A 21,090-nucleotide genomic window follows, 5' to 3' on the forward strand; every position below is an offset into this window, starting at 1 on the left:
CTGACCTTCTCACGTATTCGGAAGGTGTACAACTCCGACCTTCTTTCATATTCACGTTTTACTCACATGTCTTCAGTCGATGAAGGTTGCTATAACCTTCGGGTTCCTCCGAGGGTTTGGGCCATGAAGATTCCATCAACGAAGGTCTTGATCTTTGAGTTTATGTTTCCGGGTGGCCGTTCGTCACCTTCGGCGCGGTGGAGGCGGTATCCTTCGGACCGAAGGCCTTGGTGTTTGCGCTTGCGCTTCAGGGCAGCCTTCCGTTACCTTCGGCCTTCAGAACGTGATATCCTTCGGCCCGAAGGTCATGGTCTTCGAACTTGCGCTCCTTAGTGTTCATCCGATATCTTCGGGTACGCTTGGCTCCATTTCGTTGTGGCCCTGCAAACAGGTTAGGGAGCATTTCCGAGGGTGAGGACTTGACCCGAAGGTCCAATCCCCAACAGTAGCTGCAAGCGACGTCCATTGACGCTGCCCCACGCCGCACTTCAGTTGCCATCGCGGTTCGCTGCAAGCTGGTAGCCGACAACGACGAGACAACCCTTGGCCGCCAACTAGCCGTCAATGTCATATGCTGAGTTGGGTCTCAAGCAGCGACGCCACAAAGGAGGGGGACGTCGCCGGTGGCGCCGCCGTCGTGCGTCCAAAGCATGGACAGGGTTTTCACCCAGAGAACCCAGTGCAGTAGGAACTGGGCTCCAAGATGATGCCCCAAAGGGGGGACGACGCCCTGGGGCACCGCCGCCATCAGCACTAGTAAGGTCGCCGGGATTTCGCCCTGAGCATCCCACTCCCAAGCCTGCACGTGCTCGGACCAGCAAGTTGGTGGAGACAACGAGCTGTGCTTGGCGCCGACCACCACGAGCCACAGCTGCAGCAGAGGTGAACGCCCCCGCGTGGGGGGAGCCACCGCCGCTGCAGCACGAAGACCAGCCCTGGGGACGCCGGTTCCAGCCTCCGGGACACCTGATGCGTAGCTCCTGCCGCCGCCGCCGGCGGCGCCGGATCCGGACTCCAGGGAGGTGGGCCTGCAGCCCTGGCTAGCGCCAAACGCAGCACACCCACGAATGCCCGCAGCCGCGTCGAACCGCGCCACGCTGGCAGCCATGGACGCGTCCGTTGCCAGGCGACGTGGCTAGGCCGAGCAGCAGCCCAGCGCACGCGTCACCCGCTGCCGACGGCCCCGGCTCCACCGACGCGCGCCGCAGCTAAGACGTGCAGTAGCTCGCCGCCGCCACAGCAACAGGGCAGGCCCCGCCGCCGCCGCGACCCCGGCACGGCGAGAGCCCACGTATGTAGATCGGGTGGCCGCGGGGGCGGATCCGGCCAGCCCCAGTCCGGATCTAGCCGCAGACGACCGGAGCAAGCCGCTGCCGCCAAGGGCAAAGGTCACCTCCAAGAAAGCGCGAGGGAGGAGTAAAGGGGAGGAGGAGGGCAGTGGAGCCCCGCCGCCACCTTCCTTGCGGCCGCACGGGCTTCCGGCAACCACTCAGGCGACGGCGAGGTGCGGGAGCTGCGCTAGACGGACGGCGGCGCCGGGGAACTGGGGTTCCGCCCGAGCCGCCCCGACGCGGAGCGACCGTCGCCCTTGTTTGTGTTCGGCATTAGCTTGTCAGAGAAATTTTAAAACAGGAGGAGACCAACCAATTCTTTAGTCTTTAACAGGTCAAAAACGTGCTTCTTTGAATAGAGAAGGTCCTCAGGCATGTTACAGGAGATGTTCGTAGCACATGTAGTGTAGTTACAAAAAGGTGGTGTTACGATTACAACAGTTCAAGTGCCAAGGGTATGGCAAAATTTTGTGAACCGAGGACGACGAGATGTTCTACTCCCTCCGTTCGGAAATGATCTACATATTTTGACTAGAGAAAGTCATTCGAAGTAAAGTTTGACTTATTAATCACTCTTAGAATATAATGTCAATTACGAATAACTCAATGTCATCTCAAAACCTCTTTGAATACATATGTATTGACATAAATTTTATAAACTAATTATACATATAATTTAACTAATTATTAGTCAAAGTTTATAAAATTTGACTTTCTCTAGTCAAAATATGTAGATCATTTCCGAACGGAGGGAGTAGTTCAGAACTGACTTCCCGCCATCAGATGTCCTAGTTCAATAGAAAGGGTACGTGTTAGTGAATCTAGAAATCTACCAAAATGCACTTCAGATTCTAAAGTCTACTGGCCACCAACAGCATATGGATGAAACAACAATTCAGTTGAAACTGCTGAATTTTACTAACAAATAACGATCACGCTGGACGGTGAGGATCGGAGATCGATCACTTCATGTATACCTTCCTCCCATTGAAACACTTGAATCGGCCGGTTCCTGGAAATAGTCGACGATGATCTTGCACACCTCTTTGGACTTCTCTATATTGGCCGCATGCCCAGCGTTCTTTACCACTACTAATCTAGAATTATCCCCCAGATGTCTGCGGAATGTTTTGGATTAAAGTTTAACGATAGAGATGATGTGTGTGGCACATCGATCTGCAACCTGCTATTTACAATCAGAAGGAAGCATCAAACTGACCTCTCCAACCTATGCGCCAGCTCCATCGGAAAAACCTGATCCTGCTCCCCCCAGATGATCAACGTTGGCTGCATGCATAGTGCATCCAAGGACATCATCAGGGCATCAATCACTGAAGGTTCTTTCAGAGTTTCTTGCAATTCGAGGGAGAAACTAGAACTACCTGTCTTATCTTGGGAAGATCTGATAGTTTCCTCTCGTTGATGAGAGAATACAGAAGCTCCGTCTTCTCCTGAATATGATCTGAGCCCATCACCTGAAATCACGCAAGATGCGACTGAGCAGAAGGAGAACGAAATCGACAGGAGAGGAATCAGAGCGGACGTTGATGTAGTCCTTGAGGAAGTAGGAAGGCATGACGGGCGGCGGCCGGACGAAGGTGAGCTTCACGAGCCGCCGCACCTCCGCCGGTCGCCGGGGCACGAGCAGCTCGGCCGCCTCCCCGACGTCGGCGACGGGGAACAGACCCGCGGCGAGGTCTTGCTCCTCCAGGCACACCCCCGAGGACACCAGCACCACCCGCTCCACGGCCTCCGGGTACATGGCCGCCATCCGGTACCCGACGAAGCCGCCGTAGCTGACGCCGACCACCGCGAACCGCCGGACGCCCATGCCGTCCATGGCGGCCTTGACGGTCCGGGCCTGGAAGGTCTCGGAGCGTTCCGGGAGCGTGGACGAGGAGGCGCCGAAGAAGAGGAGGTCCGGGACGATGGGGTCGAGGCCGGCGGCGAGGAGGCTGCGGAGGTAGGGGGCCCACTGCCAGGTGGCGGAGGCGCCGAAGCCGTGGAGGAGGAGCACGGGCCGCCGCGCCGGCCGCGGAGGCGCCCACAGGTGGACGACGGTGCTGGTGCCGGCCGGGGAGGGGAGGCGGACGGAGAAGGGGCGCAGGCCCGCGGAGAAGAACCGGTGCCGGAGGAAGCGGTCGCGCGCGGCCGCGAAGCTGAAGAGGACGCACGGCCGCCGCCGCCGCCGCGGCTGTTCCATGGGAGGAGGTGGTGGCAGCCCCGGCGCCGGCGCCTCAGCTGGGATAGCAGCCATGATTGGCGATCGCCGGCGCGAGGGGATGCTCCGGCGATCGCCGATCGCTGCTGCGGCCTGTGGCTGTGGGTCAGGCTGGGCTGGGCAGGCGAGGATCGATGGCGGGGAGGGCCGGGTTTAAATGGGGTTTCTATTTTTGCCCGGCCGTGGGCTCCATTCGTTGATGAGCGCGACACGCCGACCCCATTCCCAAGTTGGGAGGTTTGCTTAAATAGGAACCCTGAAAGAGGCAGAGGCGGGTGATGGTGATGGTAATTTTAGATTGAGGTAGGTTGCGTCTAAAAACAATAAGCCTACCTAGATCTTGTTTGGTTCCCTTTAAAATTTCAAAACTTACAAGATTCCATATCACATCAAATTTTTAAACGTATGTATGAAGTATTAAATGTAGTTAATAAAATAACTAATTACACAGTTTGTCTATAATGTGTGAAACGAATCTTTTGAGCCTAGTTAAACCATGGCGGGACAATAATTACCAAATACAAACTTTTATGCATCTAAACAAGGTCCTAATCGAATTTTTAATTGTGATCGAACAGCTAAGAGCTCATCATTTAGTTTTCACGACGTGATTGAAACAGCTAAGAGCTCGTGACTTAGACTCTATTTGGAGGGGCTAAAGTTAAGTGTTAAATTTTAGCAGCTTTTAGCACTTGTATTCTTGCTAAAGTTTTTAAGACCAGTTAAAGTTTAGCACTTCTTTGCTAAAAGAAAAAAGTCTAAATTACTCCTCTCAACTATAACCAAAGTCTGGATAACTCCCTAAACTATTGCTTGGTTCATTTCACCCCCAAACTATCAAATTATCCCCTAATACAATTTGTCATTTTCATTTCTTTATGCATACGTGGAGTTTTAAGTTGAAATTTCAAGATGATAGTACACATCATAACACATGTTAAAAAAATATATCATAGTTTTTATCATTGTTTTGATAGGTTAGGATATTTATTAACACATTAATCATTGGAGTTTGAAATTATATGAAAATAATAATGAAATTATAACAATTTTTAAATATGCATTGTGATGTCCACTGTTACCCTGCAAAATTTGAAATTAAAATTTAATTTGTATATGGAGAAATAAAAAAATTGTATTATGGAGTAAAATGAACTAAATGGCATACTTTAGGGGATAAATTAAACTATAACCCCATGTTTGAATGACCTTGGAAGCTGAATCTCAAACCTATTAGCGAGATTATTGTCGGTACCCTGCAACTGGGGTACCCACTCCTACTGTGCCAAGACTCGCGTAGTTATCCGTAACTACGCCCTAAGGAGCTGAGCAGCCGGACCCCTGGGGTCCGACTCCATCTCACCGGACCAACGGTCCCGGACCCGCTTCCCGCTCGGGGACGGGTCCGGTGTCACCACGTGTCCTAGAGGTGGAAATACTCAGTACCTATGGCCGCGGACCCGGACCCCCGCAGGTGGGTCCGGGACCTCCACGTGCCATCCGGACTCCCGCAGATGGGTCCTGGACCTCCACGTGCCATCCGGACCCCCGCAGATGGGTCCGGGACCTCCACGTGCCATCCGGACTCCCGCAGATGGGTCCTGGACCTCCACGTGCCTATCCGGACCCCCGTGAGCTCTCGGCTCAGCTAGCTGCTCGGGAGGGGTCCGGAGCCGCCACGTGTCACGCGGGCGCGGGCGCAAGCCTTCCGCTGGAAGCTCCCTCACCCACCCGCATTAAGTGCGAGTGGTTGAGGTGGGCTCTGCTGCCTCTGGGCACGGGGCAGCTTTTGTCAGTCCACACTGTGGATCACCAGTTACCGAGGCGGCTCGACAGTTACCAAGACAAGCATTAAAGACTCAGCGCCGTGCGCATGGGCGACGAGTCATGATGACCAGCTACTGACTGGAGCAACAGTGCACGCTGCTACAGTGGACTGAGTCAGTAGTTCGGCGCTTCATCATGACCTCGACGCGCGGCTGTAGAGGCTAGACTCTACTCTGACAGTACAGCTCAAGACCATCCCTGGTCAGAAGCTACACACAGAAGCCGATGACAAGATCTCCGGATCTGAGGCATTGAAGGCCAAAGTGTAGTTTATAATACATCGCCGGGTCCACATGTCGGGGCCCCGCTCAGTGTACGTGCTCCCCTTGGACATATAAAAGGGAGAGCACGCCCTCCTTCTAGGGGGGGATCTCTCATACAGACTCAAGCTCTCGCACCTCCTCACGCTTGTGGGAAGGCAATACAACACACAGTGGATGTAGGGTATTACGCTCCGGCGGCCCGAACCACTCTAAATCCTGCTGTGTTTCTTGTGTTCTGAAGGGAGATCGATCTAAGACTAGCTACCCCCTGAGTACACACCCTCTGGGCTAGGGCGGGTGCCTTCCGCCACCCGGCCGTGGTTTGCAGCACCACGACATTTGGCGCGCCAGGTAGGGGCGCTAGCTGGTCGCATTTCATCATCTTCTTCGTCCCCATGGTTCGCGTGGACGACGTGGAGATGACGGAGGGGGTGGCGTCCTCCACGCCACATGCCTCTCGCGTTCCTGCTCCAGGGGCAACTGTGCTTGTGGAGCAGCCACCGTTGGCGGCGGCGCGCGCCGCCCGCCGGCAAGAGTCAGGGCACCCGTCAAGGGCCCCCTCACAAGCTGCGAGCGGCGGAGCGACAAATCCCAGCTCGCAGCATACCTCACTCATGTGAGAAAGCCGCTCCGGCGGAAAGCCGACTCCGGTCGCACCAAGCCGCTCCGGCGGAAAGCCGACTCCGGTCGCACCAAGCCGCTCCGGCGGAAAGCCGACTCCGGTCGCACCAAGCCCGCTCCGGCGGAAAGCCGACTCCGGTCGCACCAAGCCCGCTCCGGCGGAAAGCCGACTCCGGTCGCACCAAGCCGCTCCGGCGGAAAGCCGACTCCGGTCGCACCAAGCCGCTCCGGCGGAAAGCCGACTCCGGTCGCACCAAGCCGCTCCGGCGGAAAGCCGACTCCGGTCGCACCAAGCCGCTCCGGCGGAAAGCCGACTCCGGTCGCACCAAGCCCGCTCCGGCGGAAAGCCGGCTCTAGTGGCTCTCTCCGGCGGAAAGCCGACTCCAGTCGTACCCCCGACTCTACATCTCTGTAAGTCCTACTCTTAGAGGCCCAGCAGGGAATAAAACCTTTTCCTTTGTAACTATGTAGTACTTCCGTGTGGTCCAGTTCGGTGAGCCTCCCCCGTGGAGGGGTCCGGACCTCTGCGAACCAGGTTCAGGGAAGCGTATTCACCCTCCGGGGAGGTCCGGAGCCGTGTAGCCGCTTAGCCTGGTTCCGTACCCTAAGCCTGCATGCTCTACCTCCCTAGGGTGAGTACCGTAGTACCTAAGACTGGGGGCCCGGAGGTCCGGACAGCTCCGGCCTCATAAACCCGTGTTCTGGCTTACATCGCACATCTCATGTACATCTAGTTATAAAGGAAAAGTTTATTCTCAGTTCGCCTCTAAGGATGTTACATTCCAATTTCGATCTACGCATTCTGTTTGCGCTAACCCCCACATGGCTTCTTACTCTTGTGCGGTGATTGTGGTCCGAATTGAGTTGGCTAGTTAGTGACTTAGCTCGAGACCCCTCATGGAAGAGAGGGGTTCGGACCCCTGGGAACCTGCAGGTTCAGGGAAGCGCACTCATTCTCCGGGGAGGTCCGGAGCCGTGTAGCCGCTTAGCCTGGTTCCGTACCCTAAGCCTGCACGCACCACCTCCTGTGAATGAGTGCCGTAGTACCTAGGACTGGGAACCTGGTGGTCCGGACTTTCTCTTAACCTAAAGGCCGGCCCCTTGAGCTCCGATCACTGAACCTAGCTGCCTATCTCAAAGGATTACAGCCAACAGGATTTGGGACCCGTGGGCACGCTACTAAGCATCTACCTTGAGTCATGTGCAGGTCCAAACGTGATGATGCAGCAGGTGACCCAAAGGATGGACGACGCGGGGCAAGACCCTTGCGGTGCGCACCACTGGGCGCCAGAAGCAGCCAAGTTGCTCACAGTAGTGGCCCCACCTGCGGGTTCGTTGCCTCTCCCGAGGCGGGCCCGGGGGCCTCTGTCGGTACCCTGCAACTGGGGTACCCACTCCTACTGTGCCAAGACTCGCGTAGTTATCCGTAACTACGCCCTAAGGAGCTGAGCAGCCGGACCCCTGGGGTCCGACTCCATCTCACCGGACCAACGGTCCCGGACCCGCTTCCCGCTCGGGGACGGGTCCGGTGTCACCACGTGTCCTAGAGGTGGAAATACTCAGTACCTATGGCCGCGGACCCGGACCCCCGCAGGTGGGTCCGGGACCTCCACGTGCCATCCGGACTCCCGCAGATGGGTCCTGGACCTCCACGTGCCATCCGGACCCCCGCAGATGGGTCCGGGACCTCCACGTGCCATCCGGACTCCCGCAGATGGGTCCTGGACCTCCACGTGCCTATCCGGACCCCCGTGAGCTCTCGGCTCAGCTAGCTGCTCGGGAGGGGTCCGGAGCCGCCACGTGTCACGCGGGCGCGGGCGCAAGCCTTCCGCTGGAAGCTCCCTCACCCACCCGCATTAAGTGCGAGTGGTTGAGGTGGGCTCTGCTGCCTCTGGGCACGGGGCAGCTTTTGTCAGTCCACACTGTGGATCACCAGTTACCGAGGCGGCTCGACAGTTACCAAGACAAGCATTAAAGACTCAGCGCCGTGCGCATGGGCGACGAGTCATGATGACCAGCTACTGACTGGAGCAACAGTGCACGCTGCTACAGTGGACTGAGTCAGTAGTTCGGCGCTTCATCATGACCTCGACGCGCGGCTGTAGAGGCTAGACTCTACTCTGACAGTACAGCTCAAGACCATCCCTGGTCAGAAGCTACACACAGAAGCCGATGACAAGATCTCCGGATCTGAGGCATTGAAGGCCAAAGTGTAGTTTATAATACATCGCCGGGTCCACATGTCGGGGCCCCGCTCAGTGTACGTGCTCCCCTTGGACATATAAAAGGGAGAGCACGCCCTCCTTCTAGGGGGGGATCTCTCATACAGACTCAAGCTCTCGCACCTCCTCACGCTTGTGGGAAGGCAATACAACACACAGTGGATGTAGGGTATTACGCTCCGGCGGCCCGAACCACTCTAAATCCTGCTGTGTTTCTTGTGTTCTGAAGGGAGATCGATCTAAGACTAGCTACCCCCTGAGTACACACCCTCTGGGCTAGGGCGGGTGCCTTCCGCCACCCGGCCGTGGTTTGCAGCACCACGACAATTATCTTTTAAATCCATGCTTTATACCCGCCTTTTCTTTCTGAAAGAATGTAGAGGTGCTGCCAATTTCGTAATAAATAGTAGGAAGGGGTCTGAGTGAGGACACCAACACCTATACAGAACGTTGCTAAGCGCCTAGGCTGCAAACACCTGCCAACCAAGCTATGGCTTGTTCTCCCATGCTTTTAGCCGGCGTGGCTTTTTATGATTTGCACAATTCCTAATATTTGTAGCATTTGTTTACTTGAGATTCGTCCACGTAAACAAGTTTGACCAAAAAAAAGGTTGAAAGAAAATTTATTCGAACTGGATTCCTGCTAGTATGGATTTGACGTGTCATAAACGGGGCCCTGCTCCTAAGGAGAGATGCTTGCTCCCTTGTGCCACATTCGTTTTTGCTAGTAGCCCAAAGATGCCGGCCAGCTGATTCACCGCTCCTCCGGTTCCTCCTTTCGGTGGACGCTAGTGATGAAACACTGGTCCAGCCGTCCAGGAAGGAGAAGACTGGAAGTTCCACGTGTCGATGTTGGTAACTAGGCTGCGTTTAGTTTCAAAATTTCTCTCTCTAAACTTCATCATTCACCTATCACATCAAATCTCTTGCCTCATGTATGAAATATTAAATGTAGTAAATAAAAAAACTAATTGTATAGTTTTGATGTACACGACGAGACGAATCTTTTGAGTCTAGTTAGATCATGATAGGACAACAATTACCATAAACAAACGAAAAGTATTACAGTGTGCTACATTGTCTGATATGACTTTTTTACTACTATTTTACGATCTAAACACAAAGCTAGCTTGTTCTAAACTTATCGTGACTCATGTAAATTCATATCGCTGAAAGAAAGGGAGGCCATCCAGCGCTAGGCGCGTCTTTGTTGGCCACGTGCCTTTTGCGCCTCGCTGGCGGCCGTCGTACGCCGGCGAATACCGAATAGAGCCAGAGGTTCGCCTACGCGTCGCGCTTGTCCGCCGACCAAATCGTCTTCGCCTGGTTCGCCTCGCTTCCACGGTCTTCTCTATTGCCTGTCACCCTCGCTCCCCACGCCGTCGACGGACGGTGGCGCTCTGGCCCAACCCCACAACCATCGTCTTCTGCCAGCTTGGATGCGAGTGGAGGCAAAAGGAAGATGCACGTCGCGCTAGCTTGGATGCGAGCCCGCGGCTCTAGCTCCCCCTAATGAGCCGCGCACCCCGTCCCTAGGCCCAGATCCCATCCTCCCTACGCAGGCTTGTGCGTCGCCGGCAACGGAGGTCGCATACTCCTCCTCGCTCACCTCTCTGTACCGAGTAAGCACCCTCAAGCCGCCGTGCCCGTTGAGCTCAAGTCCATGCTCTCACCCTTATCCTGCTTCGTGCCCGCCGCAGATGTCGACATCAAATCTGGTTTTTCCTGGTGGCGGTGGCCTCAATACTGGTGCCTACAGACCTCGCGTCCGAGTCCGTCACTCCGGCTCTTCCCGCACCCCCTGCCCGGCCCCGGTGGCCCCTTGCTCCGTTCTGCTCGCCTGTCCAATGTTCGGTCCAACCCCACCCCCCACTCCCCAACCACTAGCGGACTTAGATAGATTTTAATTCCATCGTTTAAGAACATGCCGAGTAACATTGGGGTATGTGCTGATTACAATATGTAGCTTGCTAATTCAGTTATGCAGGTATGTTAGAGCATGGGCCACTATACCTTCGTGAGGACACACTAAATTTTCTGACACCCCTTTTGCTAAGTAAGGTTTGAGCCTCCCTTCTCATGGTGTTGTTTCTACAATCAGTGGTAAATATTCACGGTGGCCTGCTGAGTATAGCGTTACCAACATTATATCAATTTGACTGCCGGTAAATTTTATACATTGATTTTGGTTAATACGTATTATCCATTTCCTGGATAGATATGCTTGTGACTTTAGTATACATCCAACTATAATCAATACTTTCATGATTTCTGAACTCATTAATTAACAGGCCTTCTACCTTTTTTTTGATCCTCCATAAATGGGTGAGTGGAAATGCTTGCATATTGTTCGTCCAAAGGTCATGAATACACCTTTTCTGCAAGCCTATATTAATTTCTAAAACATCAACGGAACTATTATGCTCTTTGCATATTCATAATTTACTTAAATTAAAGAAGTGGAAGAAAGCTATGTCATCAAACATTTCACAGTTTTCCATTCTTACCAAGTTATTTTTTTTATCATAGTCCACCTTATGTTTCAGGATTTTGCAAGCACAGTGAACTCTTGATTCCATCATTTGCCCTCCTTTGCAATGACATTTCTTACTGGTCATGCGTTAGTCCTTCTCCATGACACAGTTGCATTTCGTGCATTCAGATGCGCCACTCTGGAGTCTGGACTGGCCAAACTGGAAGGCAGCGACTTGTCGGCAGAGTAGAGGCAAGGCAAGAGGAGGCCATCTTCACATCCACTCCTTCAACTGCTACCTGTGGTAGAACAAAAAGATTGCATTCTCCTGTGACCTCTTGCATCTTGGACCTTCAATAATCTGTTGAGCTGTTCGTGCAATGTTTCATTTGACTGATATACTGAGATAAACATGTGATGCACACTGATTGCCATATATAAGCTACTGCAGTATAATACTAATATAACTCACTAGGTAATTGATTTGATGCTAATTAGTTATAAGTGACTTTGTTTAATTCTGCAAATGTTCTTTTTAGACTGCAGCATTTCTTTCCTGTACGGCCATTTGTTGCTTGGTTAAAATAATGAAAGACAGATTATCAAAATGGTTGGTGGAAACTTGCAACCTTAGTGAGTTAGTGGCTGCTCACGAGTTTGTTACGGGTCTGTCAAGCAGGTGTGCTCAAGCACGCAGCAATCCCAGTTGAGCCACCTCAGAGTCAGTGGCAAGAATTGAGCTGCAGAAATGTAGTTATGTCATAGTCGATTACTGTTATGCTTACCTATGCATCATAAAAAAATTAAATAAATTTGATACAAAATTGTAGGTCTTTCAGTCGTTGAAAGATGTTGTTCTTCTCACAAAATAAAATACAATTGAATCGCGAAAGAAAAGGTGATAACCACATCTACTTAGTCAAAAAAAAATTTGCCAATATTGTAAATCTTATTCTCATCATGACACAATTCTAGCACCTCAACTCTTACTTTTCATATCCCCTCATAATTCATCCTTGCATTTGCTTTCGAAGTTGGAAAATCATGTGAACAATTTTGGCTACATCTGAATGGTAAATAGGATATAATTTCTTATCTATGGAAATTATTTAGTTGAATGTTATTACTTTTATAAATTTTTTTTCCCATCATGCTAATTTGATCACTGCTATTTCATTTATCTCTGTTTGGCCAAGTGGACCACGGACAACCAACATTTACGAAGTGAAAGTTGCAGGTATCAAATTTTTGTGTGGTTGAGTAGACAATGGTCTGACTTAAGCTTATTAGAAATTCCATCGATTCTTTTCGTTTCTTCATTTCTAAAATAAATAATATTTTAAAATATATTTGGACGTATCTTGCAGTTCTTTGTCATACTCAATGTTTTGATGAAAAGTGGCCATGAGAGTAAAAATATTACATATCTACCTCAATTTCTAATACTCAATCTGAAGTGGCTTATCTCAAATTAGTATAAAGTATGATTTTAGCATACTAGAATTTCATAGGATAGGAAGGTAAAATCAGTGTAGTTTAAGGATTACTCAAGTATTTTTTTTCCATTACGATTCTCATTTCAAACATGATAAGCTTGGTTCTTTTCTCACTTCCTCTCCTATTTTTTTGGTAGTATTCTATTCTCCAACAGTACCAGATTATTTGATTGTGCAGCAACCATATGTAGCTATGTGCTTTATTCTTATTGATTATTAAATTAAGAGGTTATGGATTTTATTACACATCTTTCTTTGCAGACTTTTACCCCATGATTGCAATTTGAAAGAGCAAGAACCATGAGCAAGTTCCTTTTTTTTAAGAATTTTAGGTGCAGCCATGAAATTGGTATGTGGTGTCAGTTTCGCCTTTTCATTCTAAAGGTTGGCCCTTTGGATCAAAGGTTCCTTTCCTTTTCTTTTCTCTTCTCTTCTCTTCTCTTCTCATTGCTGGTTGCTCATGCAAGTTCTTTGGTTTTAGGAAGTGAGGTCGTAATCTTGGTTTTCTTTACTATTCTAAACGACTACAAATATGAGAAAACGACTACAAATATGAGACAATGATATAATCTTTTATCTCTGTACTAAATACTAAAAGTATCAATACTGTCTCATGCTGTAATATGTTATCTCTTCAACAAATCGAGTACTAATTCATTTCCACTTTTCCAGGTATGAGTTTAAAGGAGATCGACCAACTATGAATGGCATGCTGTGCAACCTGGAGACCCCTACTTATGTCATTATTTGTGCTTTTATTATTTACATTTGTAATTCACCTATCTTTGTTTTGTCTCTTGGATGAATGATTGCATGATTTGGAACATCTTTGAGCTCTATGGCTGTTGCCATTTGATACCTATGTGTATTGTGTATTGGTTAGCCTGCCATATAAAAGTTGATTTTCGTTATGTGAACTGTCTGACTTGGCAGCACCTGCCCCTACAGGCGCGGCGTTAGCGTGCCAATATTCCTAGTCATCTACGTCCCCATGATGATTCATGGCCTTTGAGCTACTTAAATACCAAATGGTTTAACAAAGGACACAAATAAACAATTCAAGTCAGTCCGCACGTAAAGAGGTGCTCACCTGCCCCGCGTCGCCCCGCGCAGGCGACTCGGGCGCCCCCCCCCCCAAGACCACAACGCTAGCTCCTCCGCCGCCGGTTCCTCCCGCCGCGCTGCTGCCTGAGCGTGCCGCCGGAAGCCCGCGCGGCACGCAATGAGGGTGGCGGCAGGGCTCCTCCCTCCTCCACAGGCGGATCTGGGCGGGCGCGGACGCCGCAGCCGCCGGTGGATGCTCGCCGGCGTGGCTACCTCCAGCTGCGACGGTGGAGTCCGTGGGCCACGGATCCGGCACGGAGCTTGCCGGATCCGGCTTCTGTGCGCGCGGCGGTGGGGTCCTGCGGCAGCTGCGGGCGCCGCCGCAGACCTGGTGGCTGCTGGCGACTATGGAAGATGCGGTGGCCGGCTGCACGCGGAGGTGCGGCGACGACTGCTGGGCACGCGGCCTGCGTCCGCGGAGAGGGTGCTGGCCGAGTCCTGGCTGGATCTGAGGCGCGGAGGCGGCGACGCACTGGACGGTGTTGGCCGGGCTCGGTGGAGGCCGCATGCTGGCGTCGAGACGGCGGCGATCCATGGTGCGCCTATTTGGGCGTGGTGGGCCACCGCGGGGGCTGCGCCGCCCCGACGCTCAGCCTGCTCGTGGCTGCGGTGGAGTTGCGCCTACAGAGAGGAGCTGAGGACATGCTCGGCAGCGGCTGGCGCGGTGCGTCGAGGTCGCCGATGCTCTGGTGCAGGGGGTCGGCACGTCTGCGTGGACAATGGTTGGACAGTTTCGCCCCGGCGCGGCATGTTGGGGTGGCACGATGACGGCGCCGCCCTCGGTGGTCCGCCTTGGCTGGGTTATCCGTGCGTTCCAGTTCCGTGTTGGACGTGCGCAGTGGCTTGGGTTGGGACGCTCTGGACATACCGCCAGGGGGCGTCATCTTCGAGCTTCACCCACTTTTGTTTGGGTCTCTACCCACCTTTGTTTGGGTCTCTGGGCGAAAGCCCTGTCCAGCTCCTGGACGAGCGACGGCGGCGCCACTGGCGTCGTAACCTCCTTGGAGACGCCACTTCTTGAGACCTAACTTAGCTTAGGAAGTCGGCGGCCGGGGTGGTGATGGATGCGTGCAAGAGGTTGAGCTTCAAAGGGGTTGATAAACTCATGCGGTGTCGTCTCGATTGTTGTGGTGTCGACCAGGGGTTGCAGCATGTCTGTTGGCTTGGCTGCTTGCAGCGGACCGCGGCGGCTGGCACTGCTTAGCGGCTGTCAGTTCGGCGTGGCACAGCGTCTAAGGGCGGGGCTTGCGGCAACGACAATATGGTGCAACTAGGTTTGCAGCGGATTGCGACGGGTGGCTCAGCTATGTTGGAGTTACTCCGGCGTGGTTCATCGTCAGAAGATGGCGCAAGCGACAACTCTGGTTTGTATTCACGGCGGCGGAAGCTACGTGCGTGTGTGGAGCAATGTGTTGCTGTCAGCCGACAGGTGCGTTTCGGCTGTTCGATAAAGATCTTGGAAATAGGGCAACACTATTCATCTTACTGACGGCAATACAATACACGGATCCGTGACATGGAGTACTGAGGCGGACGTGGCGAGGCCCCCGCATATGGTGCCTTCGGCGTGGCGACGAGAGTGAGGAGTCCGACGGCGGGCGAGGCGAGGCCCCCGCGCGTTGTGTTTTCGTGGTAGTGTCTGCAAGGCTGCCAGCGAGAGGTCCGGATTCGGTGGTTCCACTCTGTCGGACGGTGGGTACTGTTGCAGCGGCAACTACGGCATGGGGACCCGCATGGCGGTGGCCTGTTCGGTGTATGGCTGTCTGTTTTCTTTGTTTTCTCCTTCGGCCTTGGACTGCACCTTGGCGGTGACTTCAAGTGCAGAAGAAGGTGGCTTGCCGCACTGGCTTGGATTTGTTCGGCCAATGTTGTCCAACGGAGTCTTGACTGTGTTTTGTTCGGCCAATGTCACAATCCAACCGATCAGGTCTTTCGAGTTTTGTTTCGAGTTCTCCCCGTGTTAATGTCCCAATCTAACCGGGTGAGTTTGAGTTGCAGGGTTTTTCGTGTTGACGTCCCAATCCAACCGGACGAGACATGTTTTTTATTTTCTTTTGTTTTCCTGACTTTGGCCTCCCAGGGTTGTTGTCTTGTATTTTTCTTCTATATCAATGAAACTCACACTATCTTGTGTGGTTCGTTCAAAAAATTCAAGTCAGTCCATGAAAGGACAGTAACTACTAACTAGTATATTTTTTAAGCACCGAGCATACCGATCGAAAGCAACAGGTGACCCGACGATGTGAACACAGGATGCGCGTGCATCATTGAGGCATGTCAGATGACATGTTCACATGCTTAATGTTAGAATGTATTGATGTTATTCGTTAATGGGTCATTAGTATTGGCTTCTTGGGCCTGATGGGCTGCGCTGCAGAGGGCCATGCGCCCAGTCCTGCATGCGCCAGGCACCTGTGTGTGCCTTAGGGTTTTGTGTTGTGTTAGGCAAGGATTCCCTAGATTGGATATTTCCTTTAGACCCTAGCTGATCCTTGCCTATATAATGTAACATCCCGTTCATTGGAATACAATCACAATTCCCGTGCCTATACTTTCCTTCATGGTATCACAAGTCCGGGTTTCCATCTCGCCTCACCTTCCGCAACCCTAGGGTGTGCGCCGCCCTGGCTGCACCCCTCCCTTCCTTGACGGACCTTCTGCGCGCCATGGCCGGCCTCACCGACCTTGCTGACGCGACCGCCGGCGGCGACATCGGCCCCGAGGCCTCCAAACGCGCTGATGCTGAGCGCGCTGCGGAGGCTGAGCGCCTCGAGGCCGCGCGCGCTGCGCAGGCCGAGGAAGAGGCCGCAGCTGCTGTGCGCGACCACGATGAGGCCGCTGCATGCGCGCGTGCCACCCTTGATCGCGCTGCGAAGGAGCGCGCCGCTACTGCGGCCTCGTCTCCCATCGCCGAGCACTCTGGAGATGACGCCGGCGACTCACCCAAGCCCTACGCCGGCAAACAAGATCTTCAGGACGCCCTTCTTCTCCATGAGGCCGCCGCCATCATGAATCTGCACACCCAGGCCGTCGGCGTCCAGAACATTCGCGGCCTCGTACCCATCGTCCTCGACTCCTCGACGGACAACTACTCGCGCTGGTGTGAGTCCTTCCTCCTCACCCTCGGTAAATTCTCCCTGCAGGATCACATTCTGTACGATGGTCCTGCCCCTGCTGTCCCAGATTGGATCCGCATGGACTGCGTGGTGTCGTCGTGGATCCACGGCACCGTCTCCTCCGACATCGCCGATGCCCTAGAGCGCGGCTGCACCGCGCGCGCCACCTGGCTCACTGTCCAAGACCAGTTCCTTGGGAACAAGGAGCACCACGCCCTCTACCTCGATGCCGACTTCCGCAACTTCCGTCAAGGCGATCTCAGCATCAATGACTACTGCTCCCAGTTCAAGAAGAAGGCCGAGAAGCTCCGTGATCTTGGCGAACACATCACGGATCGCACTCTCGTCCTCAACATCCTTCGCGGCCTCAACGAGCAGTTCTTCGTCGTCGCCTCCCACCTCAAGCGCGGACGGCCCTTCCCCACCTACGCCGACGCCAAGGCTGAGCTGCTCATGGAGGAGCTCTCCCTCAAGCATCGCTCCACCACTCCTGCTACTGCCCTGGTGGGTGTTGCAGGCGCTTCTGCTCCGGCCCCCTCTGCAGCGCCATCTGCATCTGGCAGCAAGCAGCAGCAGCAGCAGCGCCGTGGCAAGCACGGCGGCCAGAAGAACAAGACCGGCGGGTCTGGCAGCTCCAGCATCTCATCTACCGCCGGCCAGAAGGCTTCTGGCGCCTCTCCAGGTGCTCCCAAGGGCTGGCCATCCTTCTACAATACCTGGACAGGGACGATACAGATGTGGCCAGGCCCTTGTCCACCCCTGGTACCCATCCCGACGGCGCAGCAGCAGCCGCAGCACCAGCAGCAGCATGCGCTGGTCGCGCAACAGCACCAGCAGGCGCCTCCCGTACCCTTCCAGCAGCCTGCAGGCGCTGGACAGTGGGCCTCCCCTGCGCCAAGCTACTACAACCCGCTGGTGGGATCTCCCACCTAGGATCAGCGCTCCCTCGCCTCCGCCTTCAGCACCATGACGGTGACTCCACCTTCTGGCGGTGACTGGTACTTCGACTTTGGGGCTTCCTCACACATGGCTTCCGACGCCAGTATTCTTTCTCGCTCAACCCCTCGGTCATCTTCTCCTTCCTCAATTATTGTCGGTAACGGGTCCCTTGTTCCTGTTACTTCCACTGGCTATACCACTCTTACAGGTTCTTTTCAGCTTCATAATATTATTGTTTCTCCTGGGCTGATTAAGAATCTGATTTCTGTACGCCAATTCACTACTGACAATAATTGTTCTGTTGAACTTGACCCTTTTGGTTGTTCTGTGAAGGATCTTCCGTCCAGGAGCGAGATCATCAGGTTCAATAGCTCCGGTCCGCTATAGCCCCTGAGGTTTCCTCCAGCCACCTCCTTCGTCGCCGGTACCCCGTAGTCACTTTGGCATCGCCATCTTGGTCACCCTGGTCATGAAGCTTTAGCTAAGCTTGTGCCTCATCTTCCATCATGTACCCGAGATATTAGTTCTACAGTTTGTCATGCGTGTCAGCTTGGTCGTCATGTTCGTCTACCTTTTCCTGTATCGACATCTAGAGCTACTCATAATTTTGATTTTATACATTGTGATCTGTGGACCTCCCCTGTTGCGAGTATCACTGGTTACAAATATTACCTAGCAGTGCTCGATGATTGTTCTCATTATTTGTGGACATTCCCTTTATGCCTCAAGTCTGACACCTACACTACTCTGACTAATTTCTTTGCCTATGTGTCTACTCAGTTTGGCGCCACTGTCAAGGAAGTCCAGTGCGATAACGGTCGCGAGTTTGATAATTCTAGCGCCCGCACGTTCTTCCTCACTCGTGGCATGCATCTACGCATGTTCTGCCCATACACCTCGTCTCAGAATGGTAAGGCCGAACGCATCATTCGTTCTATGAATAACATTGTTCGTTGCCTCCTTCTCCAGGCCGGCTTGCCACCATCCTACTGGGTCGAGGGTCTTCATGCCGCTACCTATCTCCTCAACCGCCTACCCACCAAGACGCTTAAGTACTCTACTCCACATATGGCTCTTTTCGCCACAACCCCGTCCTATGAGCACTTACGCGTCTTTGGTTGCCATTGCTATCCTAACCTGTCAGCCACATCACCTCATAAGCTAGCTCATGGTTCTGTGTCTTGTGTCTTCCTTGGCTATTCACAACACCATAAGGGATACCGGTGTCTTGATCCTATTTCTAATAAGATCATTATTTCTCATCATGTCATTTTTGATGAGTCCTCCTTCCCCTTTCTGGAACAGCGTCCGACCGCTGCTCCTCCGGCTTATGATTTTCTTGAGGATTTCACTAACACGCTGTTGGCACCAATTGGTTCCCAGTCTGCTGTTTCTCCTGCAGGTTCACCCTTAGCTTTGGCTGCAGCCTCCTCTGGCGCCAGCGCTAGCATACATCCCACAGCCAGCGCGCCAGCTCCTTCTGCGCCACACGCGGCCACGAACGACTCCCTCGCTGCGCCACGCGCAGCATCGATCGGGCCTCCACCATGCTTTCCTCCACTTGCTGCGCCACGTGCGGCAACGGCTTCTACCGCGCCACGCGTGGCCACGGACGTCGCCTATCCACCACCCTCCTCTCCTGTGGGGACTCCCTCACCAGCGCCGAGCACGGCCATGAGTCCTCCCGCGACAAGAGTACTGGACAGCTCGGCTTCCTCCCCTACAGCGGTCGCGGCTTCACCACCGTCACCTTCTAGCGGACTTCGGGACATCCTGCTGCCAGCCAAGGATGTTCGGTTCGTCTACTCTCGCCGCCCCAAGGCCCCCGCTCCTGTGGAGTCTGCTGATGCTCTTGCGCCCTCCCTCCCCAAGGGAGCTGTCGATGTTTCTGAGCGTCCGTCTAATCAGCACTCCATGGTGACTCGCGCCAAGCATGGTTTTCGTGTGCCCTCAGTCTTCCATGCTTCCGTGCTCAGCCCCATCCCGAAGACTTTTCGTAGCGCACTTGCCGATCCTCAGTGGCGTGCTGCTATGGAAACTGAGTATGCTGCTCTTGTCCAGAATCACACCTGGGACCTGGTGCCGCGACCTCTGCGGGCTAATGTGGTTTCTGGCAAGTGGGTTTTCAAGCACAAGTTCAAGTCTGATGGCAGTCTGGAGCGCTATAAAGCTCGCTGGGTTTGTCGTGGTTTTACTCAGCGTCCTGGAGTTGATTTTGGCGAGACTTTCAGTCCGGTTGTCAAACCGGCTACTGTTCGCACTGTGTTGTCTCTGGTTCTTTCTCGACATTGGCCGATTCACCAGTTGGATGTCACCAATGCTTTTCTTCATGGCACTTTGACAGAGACAGTATACTGCACACAGCCGTCTGGATTTGAGGATCCCTCTCAGCCTGGACTTGTCTGCCGCCTGAACAAGTCACTCTATGGTTTGAAGCAAGCTCCGCGCGCCTGGTACAGTCGATTTGCCAGTTATCTGCTGTCTCTGGGATTTACAGAAGCCAAGTCTGACACCTCTCTGTTCATCTTTCATCGTGGCACGGACATGGTTTACCTGCTTCTCTATGTGGATGATATTGTTCTCACTGCTTCCTCTCCGGATCTCCTTCGGCGCACTATATTAGCTTTGCAGCGGGAGTTTTCGATGAAGGACCTTGGTGAGCTTCACCATTTTCTGGGGATGCATGTTCAGAAGGTTGCAGATGGTCTCTTGTTATCTCAGCGGCAGTATATCTTGGATATTCTTGATCGGGCTGGTATGGCTGATTGCAAGCCTTGTGCTACTCCTGTGGACACCAATCCGAAAGTCTCAGCTGACTCAGGCGCCCCTGTTGCTGATCCTACGAATTTTCGGAGCTTGGCTGGTGCACTTCAGTACCTCACCTTCACTCGGCCGGATATTTCATATGCAGTTCAGCAGATCTGTCTTTATATGCATGATCCTCGGGAGCATCACCTTGCCGCTCTTAAGCGCATTCTGCGCTATCTGCGCGGTACACCCTCTCTTGGATTACTGATTCGACCATTTGCTAGTTCTGAGTTGATTGTCTACTCCGATGCTGATTGGGCAGGCTGTCCGGACACCCGGAAATCTACTTCTGGGTATGCTGTTTTTCTTGGAGATAATCTTGTGTCTTGGTCTTCCAAAAGACAAAACACTCTCCCACTCCAGTGCTGAAGCTGAATATCGCGTCGTTGCTAATGTTGTGGCAGAAGTTTCTTGGCTGCGTCAGCTTCTTGGTGAACTCCAGGCTCCACTTCGCCATACTTCTTTGGTCTATTGTGACAATATCAGTGCCGTCTACATGTCCTCCAATCCTGTGCAGCACCAGCGAACGAAACATATTGAGATCGATCTTCATTTTGTTCGAGACAAGGTGGCTGTTGGTGATGTCAAAGTTCAGCATGTTCCGACTTCGTCTCAGTATGCGGACATCTTCACCAAGGGGCTTCCGTCTTCTATCTTCACGGAGTTCAG

General features: G+C 53.1%; 2 protein-coding genes and 2 long non-coding RNA genes across 5 annotated transcripts; 3 read left to right on the top strand and 1 right to left on the bottom strand.

Annotated features, from left to right (window-relative positions):
- Positions 1 to 1,930: 1,930 nt before the first annotated feature.
- On the bottom strand, positions 1,931 to 3,656 carry LOC120687771 (2-hydroxy-6-oxononadienedioate/2-hydroxy-6-oxononatrienedioate hydrolase-like). The gene is made up of 5 exons (XM_039969793.1): positions 2,875 to 3,656; positions 2,714 to 2,806; positions 2,551 to 2,618; positions 2,309 to 2,449; positions 1,931 to 2,119 (listed from the first exon to the last, which is right to left on the bottom strand). Exons 1-5 carry the CDS (start codon positions 3,586 to 3,588, stop codon positions 2,053 to 2,055), a joined length of 1,083 nt encoding a protein of 360 aa, XP_039825727.1. The 5' UTR covers positions 3,589 to 3,656; the 3' UTR covers positions 1,931 to 2,052.
- Positions 3,657 to 10,378: 6,722 nt separating this feature from the next.
- On the top strand, positions 10,379 to 12,118 carry LOC120687322. 2 transcript variants are annotated; one of them, XR_005680693.1, is made up of 3 exons: positions 10,379 to 10,650; positions 11,148 to 11,262; positions 11,498 to 12,118. It is a non-coding gene; the product is annotated as an uncharacterized LOC120687322 (long non-coding RNA). The 2 variants fall into 2 exon arrangements; XR_005680692.1 differs by lacking the exon at positions 11,498 to 12,118 and having other exon boundaries at positions 11,148 to 11,357.
- A 30-nt stretch (positions 12,119 to 12,148) lies between these two features.
- On the top strand, positions 12,149 to 13,268 carry LOC120687323. The gene is made up of 3 exons (XR_005680694.1): positions 12,149 to 12,195; positions 12,779 to 12,858; positions 13,127 to 13,268. It is a non-coding gene; the product is annotated as an uncharacterized LOC120687323 (long non-coding RNA).
- Positions 13,269 to 16,224: 2,956 nt separating this feature from the next.
- Positions 16,225 to 17,607, top strand: LOC120689213. Its single transcript, XM_039971527.1, has one exon. It carries the CDS (start codon positions 16,225 to 16,227, stop codon positions 17,605 to 17,607), a length of 1,383 nt encoding a protein of 460 aa, XP_039827461.1.
- Positions 17,608 to 21,090: the final 3,483 nt, after the last annotated feature.

Source organism: Panicum virgatum, chromosome 9N, assembly GCF_016808335.1.
Source record: "Panicum virgatum strain AP13 chromosome 9N, P.virgatum_v5, whole genome shotgun sequence".
NCBI lineage: Eukaryota > Viridiplantae > Streptophyta > Magnoliopsida > Poales > Poaceae > Panicum > Panicum virgatum.